Source organism: Cyclopterus lumpus, chromosome 1, assembly GCF_009769545.1.
Source record: "Cyclopterus lumpus isolate fCycLum1 chromosome 1, fCycLum1.pri, whole genome shotgun sequence".
NCBI lineage: Eukaryota > Metazoa > Chordata > Actinopteri > Perciformes > Cyclopteridae > Cyclopterus > Cyclopterus lumpus.
Genome location: NC_046966.1, coordinates 14,161,681 through 14,187,744, shown reverse-complemented (window position 1 = coordinate 14,187,744; position 26,064 = coordinate 14,161,681). Strand labels below are relative to the sequence as shown.

The 26,064-nt window shown below is 42.5% G+C and overlaps 4 protein-coding genes across 5 annotated transcripts in view; 1 reads left to right on the top strand and 3 right to left on the bottom strand.

Moving 5' to 3' along the window:
* dgke (diacylglycerol kinase, epsilon) overlaps nt 1-2,762 on the bottom strand; it is a 10,747-nt gene extending 7,985 nt beyond the window's left edge. Inside the window, exons 1-2 of one of the 2 annotated variants that reach the window (XM_034547197.1) lie at nt 2,722-2,762; nt 374-863 (exon numbers count right to left, since the gene is read on the bottom strand). In XM_034547197.1, coding sequence (XP_034403088.1) covers nt 374-825 — 452 coding nt within the window. In that variant the 5' untranslated portion in view covers nt 826-863; nt 2,722-2,762. Of the gene's footprint in view, nt 1-373; nt 864-1,916; nt 2,030-2,721 lie in introns of those variants that run through there. The other variant, XM_034547122.1, reaches the window with a different exon arrangement.
* c1h17orf67 (chromosome 1 C17orf67 homolog) lies at nt 2,098-6,989 on the top strand. Its single transcript, XM_034547600.1, is given in 6 exon segments — nt 2,098-2,248; nt 3,002-3,192; nt 4,360-4,381; nt 4,383-4,455; nt 5,748-5,869; nt 6,786-6,989. Coding segments are annotated over 4 exon segments (267 nt in total). The 5' UTR covers nt 2,098-2,248; nt 3,002-3,137; the 3' UTR covers nt 5,865-5,869; nt 6,786-6,989.
* Nucleotides 6,990-8,097: 1,108 nt separating this feature from the next.
* On the bottom strand, nt 8,098-11,256 carry cbx8b (chromobox homolog 8b). The gene is made up of 5 exons (XM_034545308.1): nt 11,011-11,256; nt 10,861-10,904; nt 10,536-10,601; nt 10,324-10,390; nt 8,098-9,701 (listed from the first exon to the last, which is right to left on the bottom strand). The coding sequence occupies exons 1-5, from the start codon at nt 11,077-11,079 to the stop codon at nt 8,835-8,837; spliced, it is 1,113 nt and encodes a 370-aa protein (XP_034401199.1). The 5' UTR covers nt 11,080-11,256; the 3' UTR covers nt 8,098-8,834.
* A 5,958-nt stretch (nt 11,257-17,214) lies between these two features.
* On the bottom strand, nt 17,215-24,221 carry LOC117732082 (E3 SUMO-protein ligase CBX4-like). Its single transcript, XM_034534719.1, has 5 exons — nt 23,619-24,221; nt 23,372-23,415; nt 22,779-22,844; nt 20,722-20,788; nt 17,215-19,892 (listed from the first exon to the last, which is right to left on the bottom strand). Exons 1-5 carry the CDS (start codon nt 23,685-23,687, stop codon nt 18,420-18,422), a joined length of 1,719 nt encoding a protein of 572 aa, XP_034390610.1. The 5' UTR covers nt 23,688-24,221; the 3' UTR covers nt 17,215-18,419.
* Between the last annotated feature and the right edge of the window lie 1,843 nt (nt 24,222-26,064).

Sequence of the window (26,064 nt, the reverse complement as noted above, 5' to 3'; positions counted from 1 at the left end):
CTTTGACCTGAGAAACTGCCTGTCATTGTTAGGATTTATCTGACAATATGAAATTAAGCCAGTCTGTGGCATGCTGCAATCACAGAGAGCAGCAGCAGTCCATTAGAGAAAATGAAAGACAGATTAAAATGAAATGTCATTATGTTATGACATATTCTTTAGTATTGTACTGCCATGTTAGTGTGCCATGTTAGTGTGTAATTAGTCATTTATTCGACAGATTGTGCCTCGGAGCTCTTGCTCTTTTACGCACACAGTTGCAGATTTAGAGAACACACACTAAAGTGGGCCTCTCTCACACACACACACACACACACACACACACACACACACACACACACACACACACACACACACACACACACACAGCTACCTGAAGTCGCAGAGCTTCGGCTGGGTCCCACACTGCTGTTTGCAGACGGCGCAGTAGCTGGCGAGGGGGACGTTTCCGCGGACCCAGCGGTGCTTCATGGCTCCGCCGGGGCTACAGGGGGCCATGATCTCCTTGCACGTCAGAATCCGGTCGGCCCGGCGCAGGCAGTGCTCGTCGGCGCACACGCCGCAGCAGTCGCAGAAAGCCCCATGGAGGATGTGCTGGGAACAGACGCAGCAGTAGGTGGGCTTGTTGAACAGGTCCGTGTAGTGCCAGCCGTGCTTGCTCTTGCGAAAGAAATCCTTCATGTGCGTTTTCCGCTTGGAGCGCTGGGCGCTGCACCACAGCGTGATGATGACCGGGACGATGACGGCCAGAGAGGTCCAGAACAGGAGCGTCCACTCCTCCCGGGAGCCGCAGTCGTCCTGCACCTCGTCCCCTTCCTTGTGCATCGCTGCTGGATGGGAGCGACGATGCTAGCGAGCGGAAACTAGTGAAGAGAGAAGCTATGTCAACAACACGGAGTGGAGACGGGACGCGCGCCACCTTTTGCCCCCGACACGCATGTTCACGGACACTAACGGGACGCTGGTACAAATAGCAACGTTTGTTTTAATGTATAACTAGCTATAAACAAGAAGACAGCGACGTGACGTTGAACCAATGAGCTACCGCGCTACCGTACATCAGAGATGATTAAATGTCAAGAGAGTTCAGTTCACACACCGAGGAAACGCAAACACGTACGACTGCGTGCACTAGTGGTGATAGAAGTATTCAACTCATCATTATACTCAAGTACAAGGTTTAGCCATATTACATTACCAAATACTCCATCACAGGTTAAAGTCCTGCATTCAATTGCTTAAGTTGCATTATAGGGTATTAGCGATCAAATGTAAGCCACCATAAGTATCACGTGTAGGCTGTGTTTAGCAGAATTGTCCCTGTCTGTGGTGGAAAAAGTATTTAAATTCTTTACTTGAGTAAAAGTACCAACACAACATTGGAAATAATACTCAATCACAAGTAAAAACCGTCCATTTAATAATCCACAAAGTACAAAAGTTGTATACTCATTCTGCAAAAAAAATTGTCCTGTGACTGGTGCATGACGTTATTCTATTTTTAAATGTTGTTGGAGCTGTTGAAGCAAATTTTAGTTTTTCAACCTAGGGGTCAGGCCCTTTTAACCGGTCACTCGATAGACGATGCGATGATTTGGAGAGGAAAACAAAGTGTTGCCTCAGAAATACAAGTACAATGGCCAGGTGCACTTATACCTTCTCAAAAGCATTTATTTAACATGGCCATGATTACAGGCACAGAGAATAGAATAGACCTCCAGCGTTTGTGGTAGAACAAAACGCTGGAGGTCTTAAAGAATACATTTTCTATAGGTACTTTGAAATACAAGTACATTGAAATACTAGGTACAAAATATATAAGAAAAAACTGGACCAAATGTGAAACAATTCGATTATTTCCCGTTTGCCTGGTGATGTTTAAGCGAACAAGGAAAACAACACAGGATCCCTCTCACCTTTTATATCATCTCTGATTCTGAGCTTCCTGATGTGCATGTTGCTGCTTCACCGCACGCATGCGCTTTGCGCTGCATCGTGAGCTAATGGCGTGTTAGATAATCACATTAAAGGAATCAAAGCTTTTCTATGCCCCAGGAATTAACCAAAGTAACATTATCATTTATGTGCGCACGTCACTCGAGACACATGCGCAGTTCATAGGAGGCAGCAAGAAACGGAAACTGAAAAAGTGACGCACAATGACGTTTTCCATCGTGCGTCAATGGCAGGGCTCCAATCCACTATTAATAAATGAATACAAAACAAATATTGGGTGATACCTAGGCAGGTAAGTGTTTTAACACAGTAACAAGTACATTATTAATTAGATTATATCAAATATGTATGTTCCTTTAGAAAATAATGTCACTGTAACAGCGAAGGTCAAACAACCATGATCAAATATAAACAAAGCAAATTGATGGGCTGATACATGACAAAGGCTAAGTGTTGTTATCTGATTTCCCCTGTCACACGAATCCCAGTGCAACCAGTCTGTGCGAAAGAAATGCTTGTGGTAATTTGATTAAACACGACTTCAGAGCTATACAACTACATGACAAGCCCCCCAAAACCTGTAATAAAACCCGCCTTGGTGGGTATTATTACAGGTTTTGGGGGGCCTTGTCGTGTAGTTGTCGTGTAGTTGTATAGCTCTGAAGTCACATTGGAAATTGTATGTACTGGTTGACCTTCTATGTACATTAACCTTCAATAACAAATATAAAATATTCTCAAAAAGTAGATAACCGAAACAGTTACCTGCTAAAACAGGGGAAGCGGACTGAAACTTTGTAACACCTGACCAGTTCACACAGAGCTCATCTATTACTGAACTGATTTGAACGGCCTCAAAAGCTCCTCGCATCTCCACATGACTGTGTTTGCACCGCCATCTAGTGGACAGCCTCCCATTTACCTCAATAGACCTTACACATAGGGGCTTTCCTGCAGTCATTTAGCCGTTTTGAAGTTAATATGAATCATATTTCTATGTGAGTAAATGTATCATCACTGTGATTTATTTAAAACATCTCCTCAGTAACATGAGCCGGTGCGTGACTGTTTATGGGTGACGTGCAGGAGGAGGAGGAGGAGGAGAATCTCCCCTTCACGCCCTCTTGACTCGGTCGGGACCTCAGAGCAGAGAAGCCTCAGGCAGGAAAAAGGTGAAGAAGATGAAGAAGCTGGTGGTGTTTCTGCTCTGCCTGGTCTTGCTGACCATCTACACAGGTAGGAAACTCTCTGATTTACTTGAGGACTCGATGAATTATGGGTTACGGGTTCAGTCATAACATCCTTTTTTTGCTTCTGGGTGAATCAACAACAATGAGTAGGTCATATTTAAACCAGTTAAGAAAAGACATAAACAGAATAATGATGATCTCATTGAGGAAGACTGAATTTAGTGCATCTTGCTATTGTTGCATGACCATATTGAGATGCTGGATCAAGTGCATTTCCCATACAACTAAAATAATGTCAGCATGCTTTCTTGCTTTGAAGACACAAAGTTAAATTGCACACATCTTCACTAATTGCTCATTTTTCTGGAAAAACAAAAATCAGTCTCTCTTAACGAAACTGCAGCATTTGTGAGTGTTGCCACGTCGCGTTGAGGGCGGAGGCAGCAGCAGCAGCAGCAGCAGCAGCAGCAGCAGCAGCAGCAGCAGCAATTCTGGCCTTGTGTTGACAGAGCTGGGTTCATTCACAGCGGCTCACTCTGGCAGGAGAGGAAGAGAGAGCCAGCCTGGCTGCCTGCTGGGGTCACGTGCTGCATGGGCCCGGCTCCCTGGGGAGTGAGGAGGATGAATGGGCACTCTGTTGGCTTCCACCAAACACCCTGCCTCCCAAAACAGGCCTGGGTTAGAGAGAGGAGACAGAGAGCCCTTGCAGAGGCTGTGTGTGTGTGTGTGTGTGTGTGTGTGTTTGTGTGTTTGTGTGTTTGTGTGTGTGTGTGTGTGTGTGTGTGTGTGTGTGTGTGTGTGTGCGCGTGCGTGTGCCTTACATGGACCAGCTTAACAGATCAGGTCAGCCGCAGCTCAGATAGTGGTGAGAGGTTTGTTCATTGGTCTGAATACAGCTTTAAGAGGAATGCCATCCTGATTAGCCAATACCCAGCCTCCAAGCAAACAGCTGATATGTTCATTGAATAAACAAAATAACTCCGGCAGAGGTTAAACCCAGAGCACACAGTCTTAGTTCCCACTCACATTCACACCCGTTACATCTACAAAAAAAGAACTACAATCTAATTCTTTTATCTCTTTATGTGCAACTTTATTAAATGTTTTTTTTCCAACCTCCGGTAGAAGAATTGTATGTTAGTATCACATAAGAGTAAACATTTGATTTATTTTTAGTCAAACTCTTCTCCTACTCTCTCTCTCTATCCCTCAGATGCTAACCCGATCATCAAGGAGAGCTAAGCAGCTGCTCCGCAGCAAGAGGCAGGAACGGCCAATGAAGGCCGGCCACCCCGATGAGCCCATGAGGGTGAGGTTCATTCAGAGCAAAGCACACAGATACATTGTACAAGGTGGACACTTACCTGATTATTGACTATCCGTTACACTGATCTTATTATTATAAGCAATACATTCTTATGAACTGTAATGTAGCAGTAAGAAATTATTAAGACATTTTTGTCATAGTGTTCATTAGCGATTTTATCAACAATAATATGTCCTCATATGTATAAGAAGCATCCTTAATTATCAAATGATGAATGCTTAATGACCTAATTGATATGACATATTTTCATATTTTTCATGAATTTGATTAATTGTTAATACAGCATTAAATGATATGGAAGTTTCCGTTGTTAACAAAAAAATAACGAAGACTTAAACATGAATGTGTATTCTAACCCATTTCTTCAGTGTTTGTATATGTTTATAAATGCTAAATGGGTTAAATATAAAGTGTTACTGAGTTGAGAGTGTTTTAGGTTTGGATATGATATACACACTACATCAGTTTCTTTTAAAAATGTCATATATTTATTATTCCTTCATTTGTTTTTCTTCCTAAAGTTGTTTGGTATAACTTTTTACGTGTCAGATATAGTTGAAGAGTCAAGCCAAATAATATTACCAAATAAAATTTGCAATAATAAATAAACAAATAAATAGAAACAAAATATACACAAACAATGTCATCAGAGATTGTTTGGAGAAACCATAGATATAATATAATATATTAGAATGTATTTTCTTATTTGAAATCTTATTTACAGTTAGTTGTTCATTTGCACTAAATGATGTCACCTGGACATGACTTTATATTTTACAATAGAGCCCTGTTGACTTATAGAAAATATTCACCCCAAAACTTAATTAATGTGTTTAAAAAACAGTTTTTAATGGATGGATTACAAATCTGTCCTCATGCACTCCTAATAATAGATGTGTACCTTCAGCCTTTGTGCAGTGACAAAGGCTGAAGGTAACTAATCTAACTGAGGCAGCTATAATGTATGCGTGCGTTTGTGCATTGTGATGCTTTGAATGCATCCATTCATCATTGTTCAAGTTCAAGCATGTTTCACTCTGTTTCACTCAACTCTGTAATTTCCCTCTTTGCTGTGATGTGCTGGTTATTGCTCTGCTGAGGTGTAATGCAAGAACAAAAGCAGGGGAATGAATAGTTCTGAGTAAGCACTGATTCCCCCTCCTTTAACCCTCAGGTTTCATTTGTGCAAATGTGAGTTGCAAAACAGACCTGCAGTTAATCATGTTTTTCATCTGTCTATATTTCCAACTTAATCCCCCGATCACTCCACCCAGGAGCATCTGCTCCACATGCAGGCTCTGGACCAGAGGGCCCAGGAGACCAACCTGGAGCACTGGCTGAACCCCCACTGCTACCCTCGCTGTGACAGGAACTATGGATACCCTGTCTGATGGAGGTGATGATCGGTCCACACTTTCACTTCGGACCCGAAATGCACACCGTACATGTACGCACCATGTGCACAAACACAGCAAGACCCAAACACGAATCCTTTTACCAAACCTCTGTAATTTCAAAAAGGAGTAGTACATTAATTCTTGCTTCAAGGCCGGAGTTAAGTCACTACATTCATCTACAACGTAATCTCTTTATTGCCTCTTACTCTTTTTAATTACTTATTTTAATGTTGGTAATTTCTGACCATTGGTGTGTTAACTCTCTTCATGTTATTTTATCATGACTATCTGGCTCAGCAGGAAACCTCAGAAACTTGTAAAACTGTTTCAAACTCATGCCATGTATACTTTAAACCAATTATTCTCAGCCACTGGTGGGCCCCATAGTGGGCTGTGGAGCTATACAGCCAAATGGTTTGATTAAATAAAAAAATAAAAGATATATATACAGTATATATCCTCATGACTTCACATATATTTAAGAAACAGTATTTTCGAAAAAAGCATGATTTGAATGACCCGTTATGTTGGAATATCAAGACGCCAATCAATCACCAGGAACAGATCTCTTTGCCACTTTTATGGATCAGTTTTTGAAACCAAAAAAAAAGATGTGATCGACAACTTTGCCACCAAAACGTCTGGTGAGGAAATATTTCAGTGAATGCATTCAATTTGGATTCATAATGGCAGGTAGTTGAACATTGTTTGAATAACAGAGGCCAGGTAATTAAAACTTTGGAATCAGCTCAAAACAAATCAACATTTCTAAGCTTTTCTAAGTCAAAGTGACTGTTCTCCATTCTGAAGGATGTTGTGCTGCATGTTTGATATAGAATACATGAATAACAGGTAATGTGGTAACCTGTCCAGATGACAATGTTTGAACTGTTCTTTACTTTTTTCTCTTCACAGTAAAGGACCACAATGACAACTCTAGAAAAAGACCCTCCTTTCTGTCTCTCCTAAAATATGACCATGAAGACTTCTGATATATAAATGGCCATGTGTATAATCTTACTGTATTACAAATATATAGTTTCTGCATTTTTCTTGTGTATCAAAGAGTGAAATGTATTATAGTGAATACAATCACAAATAAATCCATGCATGCTCCTATCCGGGTGACCATGTGGTTGTGTTATTAATATGAGGACGATGATGATGATGTATAAGATTGTATAAGAAGAGGGTGTATAGGCTGTTTCCCTCAGATATAACTCAGTGACAGAAGCGGTTTAACGCATTTCATCTAAACGAGGAGTTTATGACGTCATGGGTCTAGTAAACACGCGAGAAAAAAAATGACGTGCCACTTACTTTGGTTCATTATCACTTTTTGATAAATAAATCGATCAGGTAAGGAAAAGGGGTCGTTTATATAATTTCGACACAAAAAAAGACGGCGTCGTTTCGGGGTTAACTGTAAAAGTAATTCCGTACCAGACTGGACCCATGGGGGGGAAACCTAATGTCGCGCCTGGAATGAGCAGTAAAGGGCCATCCGGCTGCAGAAATAGGCCTGTAGCCCAGGAAAAGATACACTATTTAGATGTACTCTGAAATATGTATTTTAAAAGCCCATCTGCGCAGATTATAAATGCTGCCTATGGCATTGGTTGATGCGTTATATCATCCCTATATAATAAACATATACATTTGCCCCTTATTCGGAAATGATGGAAATTAAATACTTATCGGAATAAAGGACAGAAGGTATATGAGAATAAATAGCTGCATTTGTCCAAAAAAAGCTGACTTGAGATGTGCGACGCGTAGGCCTATGAATGAAATATTCATCGCGAGCATGCGGGCGGACTGTGTTAAGGAGAGAGAACCCCAATGTTCTGCTAAACGGACCGTGGTCGGAAATGAACGTACAGGCAGGCCCGCTGCAGCAGCTTGTAGTTTTATAAAAGGCCTTCAACGTCTGCTGTAATCATCGCACGAGTGACGCTTTATTTAGCTTGCAGGAATTTAAAATAATAAATGTTCATAGATCTCTTTATGTCCTGAGCTATGAAAGAAAATGAGGCCATTCAAATATATAAAGGATAAGAAAGTAACCCTCATGATAGATGGTGGAACTAAAGGCGTAATTGCGTAAAATGTTTTGATAAAATCCATTATTCAATTAAAGGGTTCAGGCATTGCCTTCAAAGAAGATCTTTTTTAAATGTCTAGGCCGACGGCGCTGTCAGAAAAACTCATTCAAACACAGTAAAATTGAGAAAATTCAAAGAATTTATTGGAAAGCGTCTACAAAGCAAATTGACACCACCGCTGTAATGGTCGTCTTACATTAAAGCTGTGTGAACGTTTTCTATGAAAATGTCAAATATACCATGTTTTTCGGAAATTGTTGTTATACACTGTGGGAAAACTAGCGTGTCCATGTTAATTTGATTACTTTATCTTACAATTACAAATGATAGAGACATTACAGACTCGGCCTTTGAATGCAACACAAACGGATTATTTTGTAATACTTTTTAATTCAAAGTGCTTGAGTACATTATTAAATATCGATCCCATTGAATTAAACGGGGTATATTCAGTCTAATTGGTTAAAATTATAGAGAAATAAATCAATACACCGATTGAATGTATTAATCTAAACGTCACCTCACTTCTCATAAATTAGCTCAGACTGGAAGATATAAGAGTGAAAAAAATACATTCTAAGTTATAATTGCAAAATTCACAAGCTCTTTACAGAAAGTAGCCGGCTGCTGCAAAATAAACATGTTCCTGTTTCAACTAATGCAAGATGTGAAATGGACCAAATTCGATCAATACATTAAACAGAACATGTCCAACTTTATAATATATACACATTACGTAATTTGCTTTCATACACTAAATACAAAAATGGCTTTGCTTAATAATCACGCTATGTCCTATAAGCTTCAGAATTATTCTGATGCAAGTCAGAGAAAGCAAAGCGTGGCAAGAGGAAGTTAGTTAAGCGATCATCTTGTCTTTGAAGAAGCCTTTCGAAGTGCTGCTCTCCTTGATGGTGACAGTCAGGAAGTTGGTGGTCACGTCTGTCACCAAGACCTTTTCCACATTGCCGACAGAGGGCCTCCACGTCACTACATCCAAGTCGACGTCGAGCCGGGTCGGGGACGGCCTGTCTAAGAAGTAAGGCTTTTCCATCTGTGGAGGCTTAGCGGGGCGACTCTGGTTCATTTTTGACTGGTGCTTGAAGTGTACAGGTGCCAGGTAGGTGGAGCTGTCCTTAGTCCTGTGTGCATCCATGTCTGTTCTGTGTGGATGCAGGCTGCGGTCGGAGAAGAGCTGCTCGTAGGAGCTTGCACTGGAGATTCCCCGGTTGTGTGTGTGGTGGTGATGGTGGTGGTGGTGGTGATGGTGGCGTTTATGACCGTGGTTCTCTGGATGTCTGTGGACCACTTTGATCAGCCTCATCTCTTCACCCCCCTGGAGCTTAGCCAGTTTGTGAGGCCTGTTGCTCACCTGCTCCTCTGCTCTCTTCTTGTGGTGTTCAAAGACTGCAGAGCTGCAGCTGCCGTCCTTGAAGCGGGGTTTAGGCTTTGGGCCTCTTTTTTTGGGTATGTGGATGAGCCCGTCTGGGCTGACTTGCTGAAGGGAAGGCTGCTGGTACTCACGGGTGCTCAGTTCTGGTGGTCGGACACGTGAACTTTCGCCACGGTTGACAGTACTGGGTGGGAAGATGGTTGGCACAACAGCTCTCAGACCCTCTCTGGCCCTGGGGGTGACAACCGGCTCTGGGGCCGGGTAGGTGATGTGCATCCCTCGGACTCCGTCGCCTCTGAACTCATAGGACTGGGCTTTAAGTTTAGCCTGAGCCTATTGAAAGGTAAGAAAATGAGGGTAATTATTAGCCAAAAATCATATCCCAAAACAATTATTATTCTATGTCAGGTTTTATATTTCTTAGTTGACTTAGTAGGCCTTTTTTTCATTTTGGCTGGTTATAGTAGGACAGCCATGAAAGTGTGACCAGGCATGCCAGGACCCTGAAACCTGAGCAGCGAAATGGAATTCAGCCATCCTTAATTGTATTATTCACACCTGTGCTCTTCCTGCTGTAACATGTCAAAATGTCTTCTCTGAAAAGGCATGTTCCATATTTAAATATCTGCCCATGCCTGACAATGGACACAGCTACACTCGACGTATAACACTTTAAAAGCTGAGAAATGAGTTGCAAACATGTACTCAGACTACTGCATTAACAATTACATCAGCAGTATTTATTGGTGAAGTTCCACAACCCCAGTTGTAACAACAGTCAACGGAGATTCTGGTATTTAGTTCAAGATGAACTATCGGATTATTGAGCAATTTTCACCGTTCGTTGTCCTGAAATTCTCAAACCCCTCACTGACCACGAATTTGACGTTATTCAGGGATGAACATTCAATGAATTACAAAAAACACACACACGAAACAACGCTGCTAAATTTACCTTGAGCAGAAATGTCTTGGGTTTTGGTCCTCGCTTTTTGGGCCCGTACAGCTCCCTTTCACGCTCCCTGTGTGGACACAGTCATGGTGAGTGTCACGGGAGCAAAGTGCACCGAGGAACCGGTATATGTATTGGACATGTCAACATTCATTGGCGCTGCCCCCAAAAAAATTATTAAAAAACGCCAGAGAGCTCAGATATCTTCACGTTACCTCTGCTCAAAAGCGACAAACAGGCGGGAGTCCAAAATATTCTCCTCTGGTTCCCAAGTGCTGTATCTGAGAATTAAAACATTGGCGTCAGGTTAAATTGAGGAAGCGAACGCTGACAAACGCGCACGCACACACACACATGCACGCGCACTGTGCGGGCGACCGTATCGTTAGCCTGCAAGCTATGGTCTCCATCGTGCGATTACGCGAACGTTACTCCCCAGTTTTAATCCGGCTGCTGTGTCGCTAGCTTTGCCGAGCTAACGACAGCCGGGACCACTGCGAGCTGAAAACATGCAAGAGGCGTGAATGTAGCAGCACTTACTTGGGAGACCAGCCCTTCCATTTCACAAGGTATTCAATCCGACCCTATACATGCCATCAGAAACACACAGAAACCACACCATTAGCTTGCAGGGCAGCAGTACCAGTACACTGGAGGCATTATATGCAGCGCTGTGGGAGAGAAAGCTACCTTCCGAATCCTCCGTTTGATGATCGACTCGGCGGCGAACACCCTCTCCCCGACGGCAGACAGCTCCATGTTTACTCCAGTGCTACCTACCGTTAGCTCGGTAACGCTAGCAGAGCAGATATTTTTCTCCAGTCCAGGCCACTCTGAATTCCGGACAGACCATAATATTCCCGAACAGAATGGACGTCAGCGCAATTTTTTACCGCGTTGCTAGGGAACCGCGGTCGGTGGAACCTCGAGAAGAACGCCCATTGGTACGTTGTTGCTACGTGCTCGGGTTGCTAAGTGAGGGGAGGAGCGCTAGCCTGTGTAAATTCTTTCCGGGGGGGGGGCGTTTTTTGGTTTTACCCGCGCGGCGAGTGAATCATTTCGCGCAATTTATATGAGATATTGAAAAAAAAATGCACGTAGTATAAAAGGTAGTCTAGTTATATGCACATGACAGTGTCTTCAAGCAAGTAGAAAAACCAGGAAGTAGCGATGCCGTTTCATTTATGCGACAGCGAGAGATTCCTCGTTTTCGATAAGTAAATCCAGCTATTGTATCCATCCGCTAATGCAGTAAACTCGCCTGGCTGACATTATTATGAGCATATTAGTGCTGTTCCGCACACAGGCTGTAGTAGTCCGTGTCAACTCCGTAAGAGTGGATCGACTGCCCGCATTCATTTCGTTGCCCTTGCTGTCTCAGGAGCAATGCACTGTACCCGTCAGGCAGAATTACAGGCTATTCGCATTCATATTGTTTCATCTTAATATATATTAAGATTAAACTATATCAATAATCTAGTCTCAATATAATCAATATATATTGTTTCCTCGTGGGTTGACTTTGAACGCAACGTGTTAGGGTTTACGTATTTATGGCATGCTGTTGTTTTAAAACCAAAGACCTGCCATCAACAGAGAGCCGGGTTCACTGAGTGGACATTTAGAAAACACATCTTAAATCGGGTGAAAAGACATTCATACATATTGTGAAAAAGACGTTTAGTGGCTTTGATTTGAATGTTAAGAAAACGGAGCAGATGTTAAGCAAGAATATTTGAACATTAGCTTTTTTTGTCGTCGAGGCCATTACTGCATGTATCTGTATTTCAGGTCTGGCCGACGTACCTGCAGCTCCCTCTCTGTAGTCACTGTCTGGTAGATATTTTCAATAAAACATATAAGGTTGCGGTCTGCTTTTGGATTTTTATAAACCATTAACAGATTTGATTTGTGTGTTTTATTTTTCTGCCAGTGAGATTACTCCACCAAAGTCCATAAAAAGTGCTTTCATTGGGCCTTTTGTTTTGAATGCACCAGCCAACGCAATAAGAGTCACATTTGAAAACATCCGAAAAGGGAATATTTGGCTCTCTTAAATTCTACAACTTTGACGAAACAAAACAAAATAAATCTTATATCCCATTCCTAATCGCGACTTTAAAAAACAAAGAACACATATAGGGTGAATTACTTTGAAATATCTGAACTGTTGTGCTCATTCTAAAATCGACAGGCCGATCGGTTTATGCTAAGATAAATATAATAAGGCCAAACGATATATAAGAATTAAAATGTCAATGCAGACAATTAGCAATAAATAATGAAATAATTTATTGTAATTGATACGAATAAAGTCCCTGACCTGAATAATGCTAATAATAATAATAATAATAATAATAATAATAATAATAATAATAATGGCAATAATAATAGCTGGTACCAGTTAAAAAAAATAACAAATATCTTTGTCAAACCTTAAACGTATATTGATTATTCATTCATTAAGTGAACAGTAAAATAAACCGAAAACAACTGAGAGAAAAAATGGATGAACAAACAACCAAGGCCAGTTATTCATCAAGCCCGGGTCGATAAGCCGATAATAACTATTATTACATTAGTAAGTCATTATTTCTCGAAAGAACTAAACTACAGTTGATTTATTAGATTATAAATAAAGCGTGCTATTTTAATTAAGCGAGTATCCCCGATTGGCAGATTAGGTTGGAAGTAGGTTTGAATTGACGCTCATGAGGATTTAGATAGAAAATAACACATGCCCGCAAGAGACTCCTTCAAAGCCTTATCAGTGTATCGTTAATTCCAAATAATGTATTAAACAAAGTTACAATTTAATTTAAAATATTTGAACCCTTTCTATTTAATCATTATCATTATCGTCTCCCTCTCTCTCTCTCTCTCTCTCTCTCTCTCTCTCTCTCTCTCTCTGCTGTGTTGAAGAATATTGACTTTCTGAATTAGACACCGCAACATTAAAGTTAAAGGCACTCAGACACTTAAGCCCACTTAAATCAAAGTAAAGCTTCTAAATCCCATCTTAATAAATTAAGATGATCAAATATGAAAAGAGGCATTTAAAAGGGAAGCAATTGTAATGTTTCCTATTTCTTCCGATTATTTTTTGATGTGGTTTCCAGACAAGAACAAACGGCATTGACCGACGAAATGACTCGGACCAACGGCTTAATTTAAAGAACGTATAGACTGTTATTATCCCATGAGCCCTCATCAAATATAGGCCTATCCTCATTCAGTTCAGCGCAGACAATAATCGATATTCAAAACCTGGCAGACTGTGGAATAATGAAGGGTCAATAATTTATAACACTGAACCATAACATCTAATTTTTCATCTGAATGTTTATCTATGAGTCCGTTAGGCACATGATTAATTAATTACTGTGTCTGTAAAGTGCAGAAATAGGCCACGGTGAATTTAATTATCTCAAAAGTCTCTCGACTCGATGCCAAAAGTATTACTGAAAAAAATGTTTCTTCTCGTGTTTTTCTACTCGTGGTAGATCAGTTCAAACTAAACGTGCATGCAAGCCTGTTCTGCACTCTAATCGTTTACCGACAGCAACGCGACGGCCTAACAAACATACATCATATTCAGGAACACCGAGTTTCCACTCATCACATTATTTGCTAAATTGTTTCATGCATGCGCACATTTGCCAAATGAGCCAGACATATGTCACAAGCCCTTTGCAGAAAGACCACAGAGAGGGTGAGTAAATCCATCGAACAACATATTACCAAACATTTTTTATTAAAGCACTACTGTGAAATTGTAAAGTGGTGGCATATGCTGTCGGATTCTTATGAGCATAAATCCACCATTGGATGTGGAATGAATGCATTTCAGTGGAGGACGACGATTGTCTAATTATGATTTTAGGATGCACTTTATGATTCTACCCCTCTCTCGGTCGTATTTTGCCATTCGCAAACAAACACGCGGTAAAGCCAGAAAGGGAAGATGGGCGCACCTCAGACTCCGGATGCGATTGGTCTCGGCGCGCCTGCAGTGCAGCAGTGCTGCCGCCGTTAAAACACTATTGGTTGGCTTGTATCCGGGCAAGACGCTGGTTCCTTGTGTGCGCACAACACGGGAAATCTATCCGGCCACACACACCGCCACACAGGCAAATATGGATCATAAGTCATAGAGAGAAACTCAGAGAGAGCGGCTGAACGGTGGGATGATTATCGGCAGGTGCGACAACCAATGAATTCCTGTGTTTGCGTCTTTCTCTATAGCAACCGTTCCTGCAAGACCCAAAATTACTGCATAATAGATAGTGATGCAGGGCAGTTTTAGGCTCTCGTATCATACGATCAGGTAACTATGCATACACGCGCTATGTGTTTCTTTCCCTGAATCCACTTTGGCATAAAGGAAAATAGATTTCCATGGAGGCTACAAATCCTATTCCAAAAAGCCCAGACATAGACTGTGTGGTGTGAATGGGCCTATACGTGTTAACACAACACCAGCTAGATCATTTTGTCCGCGTGCCACAAACGCATCTAATCCCATTAAATATACACACGTAAAGCACAGATGGATGACGTGGTCATATTTTAACCCTGGCAGCGCGCACAGGCCTGCATTAAACCACCTGTGTCGTTACTCTCGTTGAATCATCCACGTGGACAGAGGTCAGCACTTATGCATAAGTCACTGCTGCGTGGTTTGGGGTTTCTCATTGTTGTCACTACACTGGATCCAGCTGGTTTATTTCAGCAGGTTAAAATCAAGCATTGTGAGTGAGTGCACTGCAGGTTTGCCTCTGCAACAATTTACCACCGAGTTACTCATGAGGCTGAACACACAGAGGCAAATGTAGGCGTTGTACCGGCCATTGCACAGAGTTGTGACATTGTAAAAAGATAAATCAGTCATGAGTTTGAATATGTTGTATCATTCTGATAGTGAACTCTATAATGGGGTGTTTTTATAACAGACATCCCAAGTTGAGTTTTTAATTTTTTACTTTTATAAAAATGAATTACTTTTCACAAAACAGTTGAATTCACAATATGTTTGCCACCTGCAGTCATTATGAAGCACAAGTAGGCCTAAAGGCGGTTTAGTGTGTTTAGTTCCTGCATTGGAGCAATACTCGTATTTACCACAAGTAAAGGAAATATCGTGTTTGTTGCAAATGTAGCATTTAAGCCTTCATCCTTATTAAACTGTTGTGACTGGATTTAGACATTTTTTTTAAATCTGCATTGCATGCACTTTATGTGGATATGGGAAAGACCTCTGGAGGCCTACACTGAAAAGGTTCTCATGTGGAAAACACATTGGGTTCATAAATAACAATGTTCCTGTCTAAAGCACCACTTTTTTTGTATTTAATCAAAAAGGATCCCCTAAATAGATCAGTGATTTTGAGAACAGCACACTGCCTTTGTGTTCGTGGGTCTGTAGGAGAGCCTTTTCAGGCCTAACTCGTGCATGCGCACACTCAGCAGCTTGCGGATACGAGGAAGAGGAACCAGAGTGGACCACCGACAAGACGTTATTACACCATTTTACACAGTTCTTGTTTAATTGCAACGGATCACATGCAACTCGGTTGGAGTTTTGCCGTTTTCTGGCCTGTTCACGAAGCGAACGAGCCGCGCGTGACACGTAACTCCCATCGTGCATTCGTCGAGGAATGTACCGCTTTGGTTCTCTCGGCAGAAACATTGTTGCAATTATTGGTCAGCTGCAGCAGCTGCGAGGCGTTTCGGACTGACACGGCGGAGAAGAAACTGGATGGAGCAAAGAGGGAGGACAGCCATTTTCTCTGTCGTCGTCGCTCACGTTAACGCGCACACAGAAAGCCGTTTTATTGGCGGGCTGCAGCCCAGGAAATGGTCGAGCGCCGCGGTCCGTCACGTCGCTCGTGAAATCGTGTGTTCTCAGCGTCGCAATGGGCGAGTAGCAGTCATGTCGGCCAACTATAACGAGGCAAGTGGCAGAGGTTGCGTTCAAATGCTAGCAAACGGGTCCGATGTTTCGGGATGTTTGTGAACCGGGAGAGGACGGAGCTCCTCTGCACATCTCTCCCTTTTTTTCAAAGCGCCCTCCAGTTATTCAGAGGAACCGCAACTGTCAGCCTCATTATGTGAATGGCTGAAATGGGAAACCGTGGAAATGATATCCTGCCTTACGTCTGGAGACATTTCCGATGAACCTGTTGGTCAAGCAAAAGAGACGTGTCGCCTCTCTCTCTTAGCCTGTCAGGAGGATTTATTCAGGTCACATCTGACATAAACAGTTGTTCAAGTCAAAATGATGAGCTTTAAACGACTAAAATCCTCTTCAGGTCCACATATATGTGTTAGTTAAACCACAAAGCATTGCAGCTCACAGTATACATCTTTTGTTTGTATGAACAGCAACTAAGAACAATTATTATCAAATAAAGATTTTACGTTGTATGACACATTTAACTGTTGGGTAACACAGACCTGTTATCTTCATTTGATCACTATCAGCTGTGTTATTATACACCAGCATTAAACAGCAAACCTGTCTCTTCAGTCGATTTTAATTGACTTGATTGTGAATGTTTTAAATGAATGCATCGGTAAACCAGGACTGACCATTACGCACACGGGGCAAATAGCTGGTCAGGGCAGCCCATCTGAAAATAAACGCTCCCTGTAATAATCCTCACGGCCTGTAGCACACACACAGCCACAAATAGTGCAGCCATGTACAGATTTAGCAACTTCTGAGGAAAGATGGCCATGTAGGAGCATTAAAGCAGCCGCCCTTTCCAGTTAAATCTTGATTCCGTGTGGGAGGCCATGAAGGTCACATGTGATAGGATACCAGTTATGAGCCTGGTTTGGGTGTATGCAAATTTTAAAAGAAATATTGCACACAAGTCTATACATCATTTGCAAACTATTTTATTATTGCAAAATGTATCATAGGAAGCCTTCATTTTTTTTAGTCTGCACACAAAACATCCAAAGTGCATCTTGTCATGGGTTCTCAGAGCAGTTCAATGCACCTCAGATCACATAGTGCTGGAAGGGATTTTGAAAACAGGAAAGGGGGGTATGTATGACACAAGGGAACAGATCAGATTATTAAAAGGATGTGTGATTTCACATTAACAAGTTGATGCAAAAGTCCATTCAATACCATTCATAACTGTAGCCAGACTGGACCTGTCAGGGAGGCAGAGAACAGAAACATGAAAAACGGAATCATAGAGCACCCAGCTGGTGGTACTAATCTATTGGATTACACATCTCAACTGTCAGTGTTAACACAGATTTGTGACAGATATGATTCAATTGAAAAAAAAGAAGGCCTTTTTTGTCACTGCACTACTATAAACATAAAATAAATAGAGTTCCAGGGTTGTATGTCTGCTGTCTTATTGGAAGTGACTTGTGCTCAGTATCAGATCTCGAGACGCATGACTCAAAAAACACTTAAAAAGGAGCATATATCAAACATTAACCATCAATGATCTTTCATTTAAAAACCTTATTTTCCCTTTCAACAATGCAAATCACATTTATTGACAGAAAAGCGCTTTTTTCTTTATCTGCTTGTTTAAGCATGCCTAATAGCATAATCTGTCCTAGCAGCATGCATCCTTGTTTAAATCTGTCCATCTGTTAACACCTGCACGCACACACACACACACACACACACACACACACACACACAGTGTAAATTACCATGTTTCAAAATAATTGTCTTTTGTTACAAATCTCTCCATATAGCCATACATTTGTTTAACATTTTCTGAGATGCAGACAGTTGAGTGTATAATGAAATTACATCCATAGAAAAGTGAGTATTTACAAGTTAAGCACATCTTCAATCAGACATTTATTTGACCTAATTTGGCTTTTTAAACTAAGTTTGAAATAGCGAAATGTAGATACTGCATCTCCAGCAATAACAACAGAGAGTTAGAAGAAGAAATATGCAAATAATGCAATAAAGGATTTTTTTTTTTTTTCCTTTTTAAAATCTAAACTATACAAAGTGAAAGCAACATCAAGGGTCCGTTTGTACAAGCATCCGAAAATACAAATATATCTAATGTACATTTATACAGTTGTACAGTTGGTACCCAGTTCACTTACACTGTGATGTATTCCTTAAATGTGACTGTGAGGCAGTTTGTAGTAATGTCTGTGATCACTATATTCCCAAGGAAAGGCTGGAAAGAGGGAAATGTCTCTTCTTTTGTCTTTTTTTCATCAGAAACAGACATTGAGTTTATATTCTCCTCTTCTCTATTTATTTCAGTTTCTCTCTGAGTTTCTGTCTGCGTGTCTGTTTGCGTTTGAGCTTGTGTGTCCGTTTCATCCTGTGTGTGCGCTTCAGCTTGTGTTACAGTCTGAGGTTGTGTGTGTGTTTCAGGCCGGGCTGCGTTGGGCCTGGACTTGACAATGCTCAGGTCGATAGGTTCCTCTTGGTCTGCATACCCACAGTCCTGCAGTCCAATGTGACTCTGGTGTCCGTTTTGGTCAACGCTGATGCTTTGGGTGGGCGACGACACCGTGTTCGGAGCGCTTATACTCCTAGAGCTCAAAAACTTCTTACTACTTCCATGAACCTCACTGTCGGTGTCAGAGAGGTGCCGCTTCAGTCCTTGAAATCCACCTTGGCTTCCTCTTTTGTCCAGTGGGGAGGGAACTCCCCTATCCAAAGGCAGGGTGAGCAGATTAGGCGTGGTTGTCAATTGTAAAGGCTGCTGCCCCTGACCCCTGACCTCGACGTGTTTATCCTGTTCCATCACAGTTGGCTCCGTTTTGGGGGACAGTTCCTTTTCTTTGGAACAACGTCCGATAAATCCAGAACTGGGAATTGTTGTTTTGTCTTTGGGTTTTTTTGCAAATCCATTCATGAGGCCGAGCTTCTTGACGAGTTTCATCTTCTCGAGGTGGTTCTCCGTGCTGTTGTCAGTTCCTAGCGGTGGCTTTCCAGTGGTTTCAGAATCACCATTTTTAATCTTAGCTGCTTTCATTCCGTTTTCCATGTACTTGCTCATGACTATAACAATCCGCCCGTTCTTGTTTTTGTTCTTCACGATCTTTAGCTTGCCATTGCTGACACCATTAGACTGCGGTAGATCATCCTCTTTGGGTTTCACCCTCTCCGGCTCTTTGTGGCCATTGAGGTCCACTGGCAGCTTCTTCAGCTCCATGGTGATATCCTTGACTTTGGTCAGGCAGCCGGAGTCCTTGTCCCTGACCCACTTTTGCTGCAGCACTGGGGGAAGGTTGTATCCCTTGTTAGCCAACTCTGGCGCTTTTAACTCTCTGGGTTTAACAAATATGGCCTCGTGGTCCTTGAGTTCTGGCTGGTAGGGGTGATGCTTCTTGCTGTTAAGCTGATAGTAGAACTTCTTGCCATTGGCCTGTTGCTGCTCGGCCTCGCGCTCCCGGCACAGCGGCTGGTACTGGTGGTGCTTCTTGCTGTTCAGCTGGTACTGCTGGCCCTGGGGACGGAGCATCTGGATTGGGCTGGTCTTCTGACAGCTGTCCTCGTCCAGAGACGCCTCGTGAAGATCAGCCAGAAGACTGGATCTCCGTGCAAATGAAGGAACCTGTGAAACCAGACGGTAATTTGTGTTATTCAAATAAGCCGGATCACATACACTTCCATCAGTATTACGTGAGGAAAGTGGGGCATCTGACGTTTGATGGTTTAACTGTCCACAGTATCTACACATGTGTCGGTGTCAGGCTACAACAAAAAGCCATGGTTCATTGGGGCCCATGAGTTGCACTGGAGAACAGTGCTTGGAATGTGAGGGACTCTTCTGACGCACACCGTATATTTCAGGGGCCTTCGTCCATGTTTTCACAGCCCTCCCACAGCTACTGTGAAGCTCTTTCAGCCACCGGCCGTGCCACCAGAGTGACATTACAAAGTGTCTCCTATGGCTGTGACCTCAGCTCGGAGGAATGTCTCTGGCTTTGTGTCCCGTCATTGACTTTATCCCATGTGTTACCACCAACACCCTCCTGAGAGGAACAAAACGACTCTTCTGAAGGGTTCCCCAGCCTTTTGGACCTGTGACTGATGTGCTAAATGTACAATTCACAGGCATTTAGCTACAACTGTTAGGTCAAGGAATTGGTCCCTAAATTAAGCATATCTATAGTTTGTAATACATATTAAAATGTTCAACAACTTAGTTAAAATGGCACTCCACAGATTTTACACAAGGAGATAATTTACCTCATTATGGGGGGGGAGAGACTCGGTTTTTTGGGACTTTATTGAAGTGCAATATTAAATCTCAGGAAGGCTCCTTTAAATCAGATTTTAATTTGAACTTCAACATGCTTTTCTATATTGCTTCCTGCGAATTGAGCACAATGGATCTTAAGCAAAGCTGTAAGTCATCGTTTACATTATTACTTTCTCACCTGAACCAGAAGGTGCTTGGGTTTAGGTCCTCTCTTGCGATATCCCATCAGCTGCTCTTGGCGTTCCCTATGGGAGAGACAAAGCAGCAGCCAATCAGTGAAACTGTCTCGCAGAGATGAGTTGCCGTTGCATAGCAACACAACGTCACGGGTGTCCTCCTCAGGCTCAATTAGGAAATCCTGAGCCAGTGTTACAGGTTGGAGTTACACTTCCTGATGCACAGGGAAATTAATTCACAGATTCAGCACAGATTAATAAGAACATCTTTTAATGTAATTGTTATGTATTTACCTTTTTACAGTATCCTAACGGTTTAGTATCTCATTGAACTTGTCCTTAACTGGGACAGTGGATTCAAATGAGGCTCCTTCCACCCTAAATAACACACAATGTCCTGTGTAATGTCTGTGTCCACCGTCGAAGATAAAGACCAGCCCTTCTCTGACTTTCCTTAGCTTAACTCTGTCTCCATGTAAGTCTCTCCAAGGCAGTAACTCAATACCACAGACAGGAGTGATGGCAGTCCCCTCCCCCACTCTCCTTGCTCACGTCTAATTACAATGACAACTCAGTGTATTTTCATAGCCTGGCATTCAGACGATTTGGCTCCCCGGAGAGACACGCAATTAGTTTCAATAAGATCGCTCCTCTTTAGAGAGAGAGAGAGGTAATTGCAAAAACAGACACAGAGTGACGTTGGTTTTGCTTTAACGGGTGACCTAATCCTGAAAGGTTGCAGCAAGCAAAAGGTGAGGGAGGCTAAGAGAAAAGCCAGTGACAGTTTAACACGCCAGGCATTGAAGAAATTAAATTACACTGTCCTTCATGTGGAGCTGTCTGGACAGTCACTCAACAGACTATTTAGCAATTAGCCAAGCAGCTAATTTCCCCACTTTGAAGATCATGGACACATTTTCCTCTAATAGAGAACATGAGGAAGTACCCCTGGTTAGACATTGAGACTGTGACCTCTGATTTATAACAGTTACTAAGCTGCTATTTAGTTCACTGCTCACTAAATCTTAATTTCCTCTTGCTTTTCCAGGACTTCATGAGCTCAAAAAATTTGTTTTTTTGCTTTTTGTTACTTAACTTGAATGTTGGACCTTCACTGTGCAGTATGATGTATGAGTAGAGTTTGACATTTGAATGCTGCTTCCACATTAATCTGCCAACGGGAGAAGGTTTCTCTGCGATCACCTTGAATGAGTTTAAGACGTTGTCATAAGAGCAGAGTTTGTTACGTCACAACTGGTTTATTAGCCAATGAGGGTCCAATATGCAACTTCCACTAGTGAGGGCTTTTCAGTGAAGTAGGAGACATTTTGTCTCTCGCAGTTAAACTTTTGTATTGAACAATGCTCTTTAATTCATGGTATCTGGACTTTTTTTCAATGGAGAAGAAGTTTTAATCATTTTAACATTATTTCATTCAGTTTTTTGTTTATTATGTGTAAAGCCTGAAAATAAAAAACTGTTTGCCAAATTAGGAATTAGCCAGACATAACTTTTGTTAAAGTAGATTTCTTATTTCCATAATCAATAATAATTGGTTTATTTGGTAATGTAAGTGGTTGCACCGTCCTGGAAGATGACACAGGTGCATGTGGTTACTGGATGGTGGGACAGCAGGTAGCACTTTAGCATGATAACCTTTTGCTGACACTCAAATAACTATCAGGTAACAAAGTAGATGCAACACAGTGTCACAGTTTGCTCTGGTAACCCTGACCTGAGTCTAACCCCATCCTGACCCTCTGATGACACCAGTGTTAATCCTGATCCATAACCCCCTGGCACTGCACCTCTGCACATCCACTGACACATTATATAGCACGTTTATTATCCATATGGGATTATCCAGATATAGTGACCATGCAGCAAAGTTCCTGACTACAAACATACAGGGAGTTCCTACTTGTACACATGGATGAGTAAGAGACAGTTATTGTGTGAAGAACTGGAAATGTAGGATACGTTGAATCTAAACCTGTTTGTGTGATCATTGGAATTATCACTCATTACTTGTGAGGACAGTTTATAACAATCTTCATACCTGTCTTGGAAGGCATCAAGCAGTCTTGGGTCCAGGATGTTTTCCTCTGGTTCCCATGTGTTGTATCTATTCAGAGAGCAGACAGTGAGCATGAGGACACATCGGCCTGTCAAACTGTGGCAGACATTATTAGACACATGGTGAGAACCGAATGTTGTCTTTGCACCAAAACAACTTGTGACTGTAAATCCTCCCAAAGATCATATTTGTAGGCCTGTCCATATGTAAAAAACATGCTGAGACACTTGCACTCCCTGTGGATGCACGTGTAATAAATCATGAGTAACTTTTACGCGCGGCTGTGGGGGTGGAGGGGCAGGAGTACAATTGCCCAGCCTCCGCTCAACTGTAGATATATGGGCTTTTCTATATAACATATGGATCAATTATAGACATGTCTTCCTTTAATTGGCACACTGGGGATTGCATACAGCGTAAAACCACATCCATCATCGAGGCCAACGCGTCGAGCGCCCAGAGCCAGAACGCGCAACCGTCCATGTGCGCGCCCGAGCGCGCGCGGATGCACACACTTCTGTTTTGATTGTTGTTTTATCATCTACATGAGTATTGTGTTTGAAAAAAGGACTTACTTTGGAGACCATCCTCGCCACTTGACCAGGTACTCAAACCTCCCCTGGGAATGGAAAGATATGGGATAATTAGCGCAACGTTACTTTACACGGCACATTTGACTCTGCATTGCACCGTCCCCTTAGAAATTATCTAATAAAAAAAAAAGAAGAAAGCCATAACAAGGTGACGGAAACCCAACGAGTAAGGATCCTTCTTTCCGTGTGCATGTGTGTAAAAATGTCCTTCAGTGCTCTTGTGACAAACCTTTCTGCTGCGCTTCTTCTCGATGCTCTCCACCGCAAAGACGTGCTCTCCCGCGGCGGGCAGCTCCATTTTCCGATACAAGAGTAGCGGCTTTTCTGTATTTGTATCCCCTGTTTTTGCTAACCGACAGCTTATCCTCGCTTTCAGGCCGTCTTTTCCTGCTGCTGCTCTGATGTGAAGCACAAGAGCCCCCCTCCTCCTCCTATTTTCACTGCGCCTCTTCCCTCGCTTTCCCCTCCGAGAGACTCGTTCTGCAAGCGAGTTGAAGCTGCAGCTAGAAAACACTTCATGCCAATAGCCGTTGGAGTGACGTCAGACAAGGGGGAGGTAATATGGGCGGGTGTTGTTCCCATGCGGCATTCAGGGGCTGTGGGAAGAAAAGTGGAATCACCGCTTCGGTGGCATATGAACGATATGTCAATAGTTAGACCGATTTATGAAAACACTAAGGTGCGTGGAATTTAGTGAAAGGGAAGGAAACCATGGCATCAACTGGTTGATGAAGCCTTCAAGAGTGAATTATATCATCATAGATTATTGAAATTGTTGTTTAACCTATACTAAATTAGCACTTTTTAATTTAACTCGTTGTTCAACTGTTAGTCAGTATCGGTATGAATAAAGCATGGTGGTTTCCACATAGCTTATCAAGGAATCAATTAACACACGCACCCGTTCACACCTCTTCTTTGCTATACTCTTGCACGAAACCAAAAGAGAAAAATAAATTGTTACGGACAATATTTCTTCTTCCTCTCCCAGACTTATTCCATGGAAGAAAGTTTTTTCCAACAACTAACTTCACTCGGTCTCCCGTCTCTGGCTGAGGAGTGCCCGTATGTGAAGTCAGAGAAACATTTTAAAAAACATAAACGGTGTGGTTCTCTAAAGTCCGAACTGAGATGAAACATTGAACGCATCGTGCCTGCCTCTCGTGTTGCTGGATGTGAAGCGAGATCTAACTGCAAGAGGGTGCTAAGAAAGAGGAGAGCGTTTTATCCGAAGCCGTGATGGCCTGAATATGCTGCTCACCAGCTCAAATGTTGCAGCTTGTCCAGCCCTTTGGCTTCATTTGGTATTCGCATCCTGGACACGCCAGGCTTTGTTCGTATCACTGCGCCTGCAGTGGAGCCAGCCACACACAGGGCTATCAGAAATGTATTTATAAGTCGGGCTGATACAGTTCGGTCCACAAGCAATATCACTACACGAATTATTCCACCTGGCGACTCACAATAGGCCCAACCAACGTCAAGGCCAGAGCCTGTCCGACGCTGATTTATCACCGCAGCCACAACAAGGCCGCGACTATTAAGGGCAGTCCTGGTGAAATAGGGGAACACATTCCCATTAGGTGCTGCTGGAGCGTTCGGGTGAGCCGCTTATGGATAATGCGCCATGAATCATTGCTCATGGTTTAGCTAAATTGCTGGCAGAGTCGGGTCGCTGTTGTGCGCATTACAATGAATAGATTCTCCGTATCCTCTCTGAGTCAAGGTCACACAAAGAGATGACATTTCAGATGGCACGGTGTCGCGTGGATTTTTCTGGTGCATTTTGTTCGCCGTGTTAAAAGATGGCCCCTGGTTGTGTGGCGGTCGATGTAGGTCAGCATCCCCTGTCGGGGTTCTCACCCCGCCGGCTTTAACTCCAGCAGGGTCATTTGTGACTGCGGAGTCCCGACAGGCACCAGACGGTTCCGTTATCGCTTGGCACGGAGAGCGTGCAGACATGACTCACGGTGTGAACCAGCTTAGGCCGTGCGTTGAAGCGACACAAAGACGTCTGCCACTAAACCTATATTTTTCGAAATAGCAGTGGTTGTACCGAAGTGAAAGTAAAAAAAACATATTGATATAGATGGACAAAGAGAATATTAAAAATCACATATTCAGTTGCTATACCATTGTCTCTTCTATCCAGTTGTTTAGTGTTATTCATTGCATTTATATCTACAGCACGGATACATTTTCGATGCATTGCTCTAAAAAATAAAAAATGTTCAATTGTCTACGAAGCCTCCGTTGCATTATTTTATACGGTTGGACCAAATAAAATTCAGCAGTGAAAGGGTTAAAGAGCAGGGATCCCGCAGGCTGCAGCGCTCGGCCTATTGCAGAAAGGCACGACTGTCTTTCCTTATAAGGCAATGAGTGCAAATCGGCGGTGAAATATCTCATGAAATAAAAGGCTATAGCACATTCACGCGTGCACATTTGCGTCAAGTTGCCTTTCACAAGCACACCGAGTGTCCAAACTGCCGCTATTCTTCACTGGTTCGTCCTCTGCGGCACGGCGGGGCTCGCGCTCAGCAGCTTCGGCGCGCGCACGTGCGTCGTCTGCTAATTCAGCTGCGTCATTCCTGAATTAAGGACGAGCAAAAGAAACACGGTGGTCAATTAGAAGCTAAAGTTTTAATGGGAGGTATTACTCTCAATAAATCCTG